This window comes from Equus przewalskii, chromosome 10, assembly GCF_037783145.1.
Source record: "Equus przewalskii isolate Varuska chromosome 10, EquPr2, whole genome shotgun sequence".
In the NCBI taxonomy this organism is placed as follows: domain Eukaryota; kingdom Metazoa; phylum Chordata; class Mammalia; order Perissodactyla; family Equidae; genus Equus; species Equus przewalskii.
In genome coordinates, this window is record NC_091840.1 from 25,896,766 (window position 1) to 25,906,944 (window position 10,179).

The following is a 10,179-nucleotide window of genomic DNA, read 5'->3' on the forward strand; positions in this document are numbered from 1 at the left end:
GTGGGGTGCTTGGTCTGAGGATGAGGCTGGGTGAACAGGCACCCTCGTGTGCCCGTAATGAAGTGGTCGCCCAGCCCCCTGCACCTAGTTGCTAGGCCCCATGCCAGGTCCAGGGACACAAAGGTAATAAGATCCTAGTCCACCCCCAGTGCTGTGCACAGGGGTTCAGGGGCCCCCGCGGCCTGGGGGAGGACAGAAGCTTCAGAGAGGAGAGGATGCCTGTGCTGAGTCTGGAAATGTGGGTGGAAGTTTATCAGTCGGACGAGGGCAGGAAGGGAGCTCCAGGCAGAGGGAACAGCTTGTGCAAAGGTGCATAGACTTAGGAGAGCATAACAGGTAGGAGGGCAGCCGAGGGAGGTGGGCAGAAGCCTGGCATGGGGGGTGGTGTGTGAGTGTGAGTGTGAGTGTGTGTGTATGTGGGGGCGTGGGTAGAGAAGCGATTCTAGACGGGATGGCCAGGCATAGGGTGGGCCTGAAAGCCAGCAGCAGCAGGGGAACTCAGGGCAATGGGAGCCATTAGGGGTTTAAGGGGAAACGGAGGCAGTCAGGTTGGTGGTTTAGGAAACCTATTCTGGCCACCAGGAGGGCGCGACTGGAGGGGCCTTGTCACATGAGCAGCATGTCCAGCCTAGATTGGGTGCCTGCTTTGGGTGGGGATGGACAGGGGCCCACTTGCTAAAGCCAGGGCCCAGCTGCTCTGGGACACCTCCCCGTTCCTCCCTCCCTCCTTCCCTCCCTCCCTCCCTCCTCCCTGCTCCTGTCTCTGTCACTCATGGGCAGCCAGGCCAGGCCGAGGCAGCCATGGCTGCAGCAGTAATCTGGATTCCTCTCCTTGTGGGCAAGTTGGGGCCTTCTCAGGGGAGAGGCCCAGGACGAGGGGGTGGGATTCAGGGCTGATGAGATGGAAGTATGGAAGTTCCTCGAGAGAGGGGTCTGGGGGGCTGAGGCAGGGGCCAGAAGGACTTTGGGGTATAAATGCCATGCTCGGCAGGGGGTCCAGGGAACTGGGGCTGGGAGCTGGGCTCTGGGATGTGGGGCTGGGAGCTCTGAGAGTTGGGGTGTCCTAGTCGGGGTGGGCCTGACAGCACAGGCCCGGAGCGCTGTGGGCCCTTTAATGGGCTGACCGGGACGGCTTCTCCCCAGGCCCAGGCTAAATTTGGCCCTGGGAGGGTGGGGGCCGCTGGTGCAGATCCTCTTCCCAGGACTCCGGATCCCCTTTGCTCGGCTCCCAGTGGCCTCTAGTGCGGGCCCTGTTCCCCTGTATGTTGGAGGAGGCTGGCGGGGGTCCCAGAATGGCTACCCTCCTCCTCCAAAGGCTCCTACTCTCTCCCCCTCCTCTCCAGCCTGCCACACACTCAGCATGAGGTTCTTTTCCAAGTGAACTTAGCTTGAACCTCCCCCCAAATCCGCCACACTCACTCACACCCCCCCACACCGCCTCCAGCCAAACATCGGTCCTTGCCCACTTGACCCCAACAGGGGCCTAAAATGGGGAGTGGGGGGTGGTCTGGTTGGGGCTCGTCATGGATTAAAGCGTGTGGCACAGGCAGGCCTCTCTCTGTCCTTTCCTGGGAGCCAGCAAAGGAGCCCCCCTCCCTCACATGCTTCTTTTGGTCCCTGAGGGGCACCAGGGACATGGTTGGGAAGGGGAGCTTATCCCCTGCTCAGAACTGAGGCTGGTCCGTGTGTTTGGGGTTCTGGGTCCCCACAGGTCTCCTGGCAGGGCTGGGGGACACCGAGACCCAGCAGACCACCCTGCACCCGCTTGTGGGCCGCGTCTTCGTGCACACCTTGGACCACGAAACCTTCCTGCACCTTCCCGAGCATGTCGGTGAGAGGGCCCGATGGGCACCCGGGGGAGCTGGGGGTGCCTGGCCCCGCGCTGGTGAAGGCTACTGTCGTGTCTCCAATCCCCTCTCCTCCCTTCCACTAGCTGTCCCACCCACCGTCCCTGTCACCTACCACGCCCACCTCCAGGGACACCCCGACCTGCCCCGGTGGCTCCGCTATACCCAGCGCAGCCCCCACCACCCCGGCTTTCTCTATGGCACCCCCACACCAGAAGATCGCGGACAGCAGGTCATCGAGGTATCAGCAGGGACCCCACGGGGCTGTGTCACATGTGTGTGCTCCTTCAAGTTCATTTACATAATTTACATGCTTCTAATTTGGTGGCATCTCAGTCCTTTCCTGGCAGGCCCCAGCTGCACCATTTCTCCACTAACCCCACCTCTCAGCCCTCTTCCCCGTCCTCCCCCAGGTCATAGCCTACAATCGGGACAGCTTTGACACCACCCGGCAGAAGCTCTTGCTGTTGATTGAGGACCCTGAAGGTACCACCGGGCCCACCCCACGCCCACCCCAACAACACCAGTCCTGGGGGATCTCTCCTGGAAGGTGGGGTGTGGAAGGGAGAGACTTGGAGAGTAGTGGGGAGCAGGGCATTCTGGAAAGACTCTGAGGTGTATTCTTGGCTGCTTTGCTGACAGTCTTTGGGGCCTTGGGTGAGTCATTGAGGCTGGGTGTTTGAGAAGAGCTTTTGGGACCTGCGACGTGACGTGCGTGCGGGGTGTTAGGGAGGAAGGAAGGGTCTGGGGGGATGCGGGGAGGAGCTTGGGTCGGGTCAGGCTCGGGAAGGATCCATGCAGGGCTGAGTGCAGCCTGAGGTGCCAACCCGGCCCTTCCAGGCCCCCCGCTGCCATACCAGGCTGAGTTCCTGGTGCGCAGCCATGACGTGGAGGAAGTGTTGCCCTCGTCGCCTGCCAGCCGTTTCCTCACTGCCTCGGCGGGGCTCTGGGAGCCCGGGGAGCTCCAGCTGCTCAACATCACCTCTGCCTTGGACCGTGGGGGCCGCGTCCCTCTTCCCATTGAGGGCCGCAAGGAAGGGTAGGTATGCAGCCCAGGAGGGCTTCCTGGAGGAGGAGGAGGAGGCAGCTTGCCTTTTGTCTGTGTGGAGGGCATAGAATATGGGTCTCCCTAGCTTCCAGGTGGGGCTTTACCCACCTTTGCACACCCTCACCACACCCGTCTGCACCTCGCTGCTTCACACCACTGTCCACTTCCCTCCGGCCGCCCCTCATCTCCCTCTTGCCCTTCCTGGGTCCAAACCCTAGTTACCCTGAACTCTGCACTTCCTGGTGCCCCACAAGGACATGAAAGATCCATCCGTTAAAGGACATCCTGGGGGGATAAGACCCCTTAGAAGACTAGAGTGTTCCTGTGTCCTCTCACATAACCCCAGATCTCAGGATGGGCCTGTAACCTCCAAATCTCCAGTGCCCCACCCAGACATCCCTCCAGTTCGCTGACGGCAGCTTCTATCTGGGCCCAGGGTGTACATCAAGGTGGGCTCTGCCTCACCCTTCTCCTCCTGCCTGAAGATGGTGGCGTCCCCCGACAGCCACGCTCGCTGTGCCCAGGGCCAGCCTCCACTTCTGTCCTGCTATGACACCTTGGCACCTCACTTCCGTGTTGACTGGTGCAATGTGTCCCTGGTGAGGAGGGACCCTGGCTTTGGGTGGGGGTGTCCCGTGGCCCCATCACAGTCTCTTCCCTACCCCCCTTCCCATCCCAGTCTTTCTGTCCCCATTTCTTTCTCTGATTATCTGCTTTCTCTGTCTCTGTCTCTCTGTGTCTGTCACACACACACACACACACACACACACACACACACACGCACGCACTGAAGTTCCATCTTCTCCCACAAGAGGGAGACAGAGTCCATAATCCAGACAGACACAGACTCAGAAATCCCAGATATACCCAACACAAGGGCTAGAACAGTCTCTCCCACAGGGCAATTCCAAAACCCTTTCCCCAACAAGGGCCTCTGAGTGACAGCTTTGTCTGCTTCCTTCTAGCGTGTCACCTAGCAAATCTGCCCACAAGGAACAGATAGCTCTCATCCCCATGTAATAAGCCAAAGACGCTCACTACTGCTCTTTGGTATATGGGGCTGAGGAATCCGGGGTCCCTGGAGACCCTGACTCCCGGGGCTGGGAACCCCGGAGCACTCTGGTCCTGTGAAGTGTCTGACAGCGCAGCCAGGGCCTGGTCCTCAACCACATTCTGGAGCACTTGCTCCGCACTGGGTACAATGCAATCAACATGTTTTATCCTCACAAATCACCCCAGGAGACAGTGCCTCTATTAGCATTCCGACTTTACAGGTGAGGAAACTGAGGCACCGAGACGTAAATCATTGCAGCAAAGCACTGTCTGAGACAGAATTCAACCCAGGCAGTCAGACCCTGGAGCTGTGCTCTTAACCATTGTACAGTCCATCCTCTCCCGGGCTTGTCCTGCTAGTCACCCAAGCTGGGGGAGGCAGGCAGGAGGAAACCCTGTTGTTGCAAGGGGCAATAGGTAGAGTGGCCCCAGAACCCCTGCCCTGTGCCCCGGGGGTCTCTGTGTCCAGCTAGCCGCTCCTGGGTCAGCCATGGACTTTCTGAGCAGGTGGATAAATCAGTGCCAGAGCCTGCAGACCAGGTGCCCACCCCTGGTGACGGGATCCTGGAGCATGACCCGTCCTGCTCGCCCACCAAGGCCACAGCCAGAGACTTCCTGACTGACGCACTGGTCACCCTCCTGGTGCCTCTGCTGGTGGCCCTGCTGCTCACCCTGCTGCTGGCTTATGTCATGTGCTGCCGGCGGGAGGGACGGTGAGTGTGGGGGACGGATGCAGGGAGGGCCCTGTGGCTGGTGCTCAAATCTGTGGGACTCCTTGTGGCACTTGTGCTGTGTGGGGACCCAGACCCCTCAGGGAGTGGGGTCCTCAGCCAGGAAAGGAGTGGGGGACCCTTTGCTGGGCAGCTCAGGGCTTGGGTCCTGCTCGGCTTGGCACCAGGAGGGGCTTGTGGATAATAGTTAATCCCCTCCCTCGCTTTTCTACAGGCTGAAGAGAGACCTGGCCACCTCTGAGTGAGTAGGGGAAGCTGGGGGTCGGGTGGGAGCCCCCTTAGGCTGTCAAGCTGGACCCACCAGCCTTCATGAGCATCGTAGACAAACCAGATTATTCTGGGATGATGGGACCACCTTTGGCCACTGAGCTCCTGCCCTGGGCTGGGTGGATGTTGGGCCTGGCCTATCCTGAAATCCCAGGGCATGGCTCCTCATTTTCTGGTCTCCATGGAACAGCCTAAGTAGAATGAGACAGGGGAGGGGACCTGGCCAGGCTTTGGGGATCTGCTGCCACCCTGGGGGAAAGGGTTGAGAAGCAATTTAAGAGGATTCCCGCTGGCATTCATGCACACACACAGAAATGCACACACCCCCACTTCACTGTGAGGCGGGCACTTGGGTTCCAGACCCAGTTCTGCCACACAATCACTGTGACCCTTTCTGGCCTCAGTTTCTCCACTTGTGATGTGGTCGGACTAGCTAATGTCTGTGGATGCTTTCAGTTCCTCCAGCCCTTCCCAAATCCATCTCGCCTTTATTTCGCCCAGGTTTCCCTGACCCGTGGCCTCACCCCTCCTGTGTACCCAGCCCTCTCGCTCTCCTGCGCCCTTGAACCCCAGAGATTCCAGGAGGCAGGTGTGAAATAAGTCAGGTTCCTTTTATTCCCGCTGCGCGGAGCCTGTGGCAAGCCTGGCACCACTGCCTGCTTGCCCGGCCTGCCTTGTTAATTGCGGCGGCATCTGGCCGCTCTGCGGACCCCCTTGACTGGCCGCTTGTGCCCCTGTTTGGAGCCCAGGAACAACCTGCGCTGCCCAGGCCGGCGCTGCTCAGGCCGGAGTGGCCCAGACTGGCGTGGCCCAGACTGTTGTCGCCGCTGCCGCCGGCTTTTGGCCTTGAGCTTGAACTTGGAGGCCGGCTTCTTCCTGATGCAGAAGGAGCCTGAGGCCCCCTTGCCGGTCACCTGCCTGAGCACGCCTTTGTCCACCAGCCGCTTGAGCACTCGCCTGAAGCGCCAGGCGTTGCAGGTCATGTTGTAGCCGGAGGTGGCGACGGCCTTCCTCAGCGAGGTCATGGATATGCGGCTGTACGCCCCCTTGTCCGCCATAACCCCGAGGATCACCTTGGATATGTTGGGCTTGGTTTGGCAGGTGTGGTGTCCAGGCTCGCTCTTGCCAGGGGCTCCTGACACGCTGGCCTGCTGGCCTGCACCCAGGGGGGTGTTTGAGGCCAAGGGTGCAGATGGTGGTGGCAGCGAAGGGTCTTTCTGCATCTCTCCCTGGGGTGGGTGAAGGGAACTGGGTACGAGGACCTCCAGGATGGCAGCTGGAAGTCTTCACTGGGGTGCTCCTCGGTGGGTAAGGTGTGCCCTGGGTCCTGGTTCCCTCAGAGGCTTGCTTTCAGGGCTCTGGCCCCAGCCTTCCCCTGGGTGGCCAAAAGGAGGACCAAGGATGATCACCCACGGCTGGCCTCAGCAGACTTGTGCCTTGAGCATAGGGGATGGTAAGGTTATCTCTGTGGTGACCTCAGGGGGACATTGTGAGGCCACCAGAATCCTGTGAGGGTCATAGTGGCCTCATTGTTCCCTCCTGGGAGGGACGGACGGGAGATGCCAGATAGTGTGGGCATCTGACATGCCAGGTACCCTGGGAAGAAGGGTTGTGGCCGTGTGGGCCAGACAGGCAGACCCATATGATGTGTGCGTGCACAAGCAGGGGCATATATGCGTGAGTGCCAACTGATTCCAGGGTCTTCTGAGACCCCAGCTTTAAACCCATTGTGTTGACCCCACCAACTTAACCTATTGGGTTGAGCAATACAAACATTTTTAGAATCAGAATTATACCAGCATTTATGAATTTTTGTGGGGAATATATTTTCCAGAGTGAACAGAAATGTCATTCCTTGCTCTACTTAAATCAACTTAATTCTTTGATCAACTTTCTATACAAAGCAATGAAAAGGCTTTGCTTTTTTTTCTGTTTTCATTTTTTTTTAGATAGAATTTTTTTCGTGTTGGGATGAGTGATTTTCTATGTAAATTTTACGAGGAGGATTTTATTCCTCAATTTTTTTGTCCTGTGCCAAATTTGATCAATTGTATCTTGTGCTATTGTGGATATTCTCTTCTGACCAGCTATTTCCACTACATCCAGCTTTTCTGGGTCAGGTTTGTAGCCCTGATGGTGTCAGGAAAATCGACTTCCTCCATCAGTTTTGAATCAATAACCAATTTTACCGTGTACAATATCGGCCCTTGTTGGTTTGACTTTTGTGTTGATTTATTTCTACAAAATCCATTTTTTTTTCTTGCTCAATGTCTATCATTTTTCAAATTATCTGCAAATTGTGATTCTGCTGCCTGTTTTCACCTCTATCTGGTCAGAAAGTTCTCCAGCCCAATGAGCCTCTCCTGTGGTCTGTGTGCCAGAGGAGAGGCTGTATGTTGGTGGTGGAGAGTGTGTGTGTGTGTGTGTGTGTGTGTGTGTGTGCAGGCATGTATGTGCAGGAAGGCCTGCCCATTTGTGTCTGCCCAAGTGCTGATGTGGAAGGATGTGGGGGCAGCACTGCGGGTCTGGCTCCTGCTCCTGCTCTAGAAAAACATCCTCAGAACATTTTTCCACCTGTGTGTGTTGCCAGAGTAATGAGACCCAGATGTGGGGCCGGGGGCTGGGAGGGGCCCATTAACTAAGGCCCTTCCTCCACTGGGGGCATTACCTGCCTGGCTGCCTGTGGCCCTCGGCATCCACACGCTCCTTACTTCCTCTCCCCCCTCAGCCTTCCTTGCCTGGGAATGGAAAACAGTGTTTTGGACAACTCTGCTTGCCAAATTCCAGAATCAAGAGCTCATCTTGACCCTCCCCTGGCCTTAGAGGGTGACTCCACCTCCTCCCGCCAGCCTGACGGGACTTGGTCCTACTCCCCCCAAGGAGGAGCATGGCTCATTCAGCAGGAAGCTAGAAAGTCCTTCCAGTAGTCTAATCTCTCAGGCTCTAGCTGGAGCCTGTGCCACTAATGGAGATGTGGACATGGGTGACGACCACTTGCCTCCCTTATTTGACCAGTAACCCAGTGACAAGCAGGGTTGTTTCTGCCCTACCTGGGCCCCCTCCCCTTTAAAAAAACAGTTCTTATTGCTGGTAATGAAAAGTCCTTGCCGTCTGTCTGACCCAGCAGCCAGGTAGTCTGGGAGGACATCTCCAGGCTGAGCCCACAAATGTGAGTGGTTTCATGCAAAAGAGCTTGGAAATATCCCTCCACTGGAGGCCAAGTTCATCAGTGGGCCTACTATAATAAGATAATACTGATGATGATAATAGTAACTGAAGTCTCCCTAGAATAATAGCTACCACTTGCTGCATGCTGACCAGAAGACATTCTAAGTGTTTTTCCAGAATGAACTCATTTAATTCATGTAACAACTGCGTTAAACTTGAGAAAATCGTGGCACAGAGAGGTTAACTAGCTCACACAAGGTCACACAGCCAGTAAGCAGAAGAATTTACATTTAAACCCAAAGCAAGTCCTCATGCTTAACCATTATGCTGCCCTACTTCTCAGAATGAACTAAAGCTTGCCCCTGGACAGCAGAAAGCAAGACTGAGAGAGTCAAATGAGAACGAAGCTGAACCTTCTGGGGAGAAACGGGCTAGAGCTCAGGAGGGACTTCCTGAGGTGTGTGGCCACCAGTCCACTCAGAGCTGCTGGGATTTCCAGCCTGTTGAGGGTGGAGCCTGGTGCTGGCCTCCAGGAGCCTTGGTTTGAAACAAAGATGGGGAGACAGGACTCAGTGTGTGGAGCTGGTCCATGCTGGGGGCCGACTGGGGTGGGAGTGGGAGGGGTCAAAGTATGGAGGGAGCGAGGGACAGGTCTGAGGAGCCAGAAGATGAGAAGGTCAAGGCATGGCAGCAAACAGCTTGGGCAAAAGCTAGGAGGTGGGAAAAGATGGAGGAAGTGTGTTTGCCAGATTCAGGGATGGGGGAGCTGAGGAGGACTGAAGTTCAGTGGTGGGAGAGGGCGTTAGCGGAGGGAGCTGAGTGCCAGAAGGGACTGGAGGGTCGTATATCCACTGGAGACATATGTCCACTGGGGATATCTATCCATGTCTTGGTATCTCGGGAGCTCTTACCACGTGCCAGGCACATTTCTAAACACTCAGCCTGCATTTTCTCCTTTAATCCCCACAACAATCCTGGGAGGTAGCTTCTATTATTATCCCCATTTTACAGTTGAGGAAACTGAGGCAGAGAAGTGGTTAAGCAACTTGCAAAGGACACACAGCTTTAAATCCAGGCTGTTGACACACAGAGCCCAGGCCTCAGTCACCGGGCACTGAGCTGGTACCACAGAGCTTTCTGTGTGTGAGTCTCCCTCAACATAACGGGGGAAGACTGCAGGGTGGCTCGGACGGAGTGCCAGGCTGAACCCCAAAGGGGGGCGCTGACTCCCAGAGCTGATGACTCTGCCCGCCCTGTGCCCCAGCATCCAGATGGTCCACCATTGCACCATCCGCGGGAACACGGAGGAGCTGCGACAGATGGCAGCTAGCCGAGAGGTGCCCCGGCCACTCTCCACCCTGCCCATGTTCAATGTGCGCACAGGCGAGCGGCTGCCTCCCCAAGTGGACAGCGCTCAGGTGCCCCTCATCCTGGACCAGCACTGAGGGCCCACACTGAGGCCCCGCCCAGGTGGGTCTGGCTGGGCAGTGCCAGCCTCATTTCTGGGAACGGGTGGCCTCCGTCTCAAGGCTGGGGCAGGTGGTGGAGGATGGGGGATGTCAAGGGAAGAGGCACACAGACCTGCCTGCCCCTTAATGGGGTGGCTCATCAGTGCCAGGGCTATGCCCCCCAGTGCCAAGCTCTTGGGGTCAGAGAGTCAGGGTAGGGAAGGCAGGAGAACCAAGGCCTGGTCCTCACAGGCCCCCACTCTCTCTTCCCTCTGCTGTTCCAGTGCCAGCCCTGGCCTCGTCCTCCCTTCTCTCCCTACTCACAGAGCAGCCACAGCCCACGGGCACACCCTTCCTCCTGATTCCGGCTCCCAGCCCGACGGACCCCAGGCTTGGAATGAGCAGAGAGATGGGAATGGGGCAGGGAGAGGGTCGCCCAGAATAAATACCTGCTGCTCTGCTCCTCCCTTGCTGCCAGCGCCTTCCTCTCAGGAGCACCCGAGCCTTGTTGCCTCTGTTTCCTGCAGAAGCGGCCAGGGGCTGCCAGCCTGCCCTGTGGACTCCTGCCATTTTGCCGTTTTCTCAAATTCTCTGGAAGAAAGAAGGAACGACATGCA

The 10,179-nt window shown here is 57.3% G+C and overlaps 2 protein-coding genes across 5 annotated transcripts; one reads left to right on the forward strand and one right to left on the reverse strand.

Annotated features, from left to right (window-relative positions):
* The first annotated feature begins 659 nt into the window (after window positions 1–659).
* On the forward strand, window positions 660–10,025 carry SGCA (sarcoglycan alpha). The gene is made up of 10 exons (XM_070562201.1): window positions 660–838; window positions 1,712–1,831; window positions 1,934–2,088; window positions 2,261–2,333; window positions 2,688–2,886; window positions 3,332–3,494; window positions 4,456–4,661; window positions 4,894–4,920; window positions 9,379–9,584; window positions 9,847–10,025. Exons 1-9 carry the CDS (start codon window positions 802–804, stop codon window positions 9,557–9,559), a joined length of 1,161 nt encoding a protein of 386 aa, XP_070418302.1. The 5' UTR covers window positions 660–801; the 3' UTR covers window positions 9,560–9,584; window positions 9,847–10,025.
* On the reverse strand, window positions 5,539–10,151 carry LOC139074060 (histone H1.9-like). 4 transcript variants are annotated; one of them, XM_070562205.1, is made up of 3 exons: window positions 10,012–10,151; window positions 7,615–7,684; window positions 5,539–6,321 (listed from the first exon to the last, which is right to left on the reverse strand). In XM_070562205.1, the coding sequence occupies exon 3, from the start codon at window positions 6,167–6,169 to the stop codon at window positions 5,624–5,626; it is 546 nt and encodes a 181-aa protein (XP_070418306.1). In that variant the 5' UTR covers window positions 6,170–6,321; window positions 7,615–7,684; window positions 10,012–10,151; the 3' UTR covers window positions 5,539–5,623. The 4 variants fall into 4 exon arrangements, with proteins under 4 accessions (XP_070418306.1, XP_070418304.1, XP_070418305.1 ...); XM_070562203.1 differs by having other exon boundaries at window positions 5,539–6,382; XM_070562204.1 differs by lacking the exon at window positions 7,615–7,684 and having other exon boundaries at window positions 10,012–10,150.
* Between the last annotated feature and the right edge of the window lie 28 nt (window positions 10,152–10,179).

Bases quoted from the DNA above. Each gene is read 5' to 3' on its own strand.
- SGCA (XM_070562201.1), top strand. From the start codon at position 802: ATGGCTGCAGCAGTAATCTGGATTCCTCTCCTTGTGG. The intron at 1,832-1,933 runs GTGAGAGGGCCC...CCCTTCCACTAG, and splicing joins GCACCTTCCCGAGCATGTCG to CTGTCCCACCCACCGTCCCT. The intron at 2,089-2,260 runs GTATCAGCAGGG...GTCCTCCCCCAG, and splicing joins GCGGACAGCAGGTCATCGAG to GTCATAGCCTACAATCGGGA.
- LOC139074060 (XM_070562205.1), bottom strand. From the start codon at position 6,169: ATGCAGAAAGACCCTTCGCTGCCACCACCATCTGCACCCTTGGCCTCA.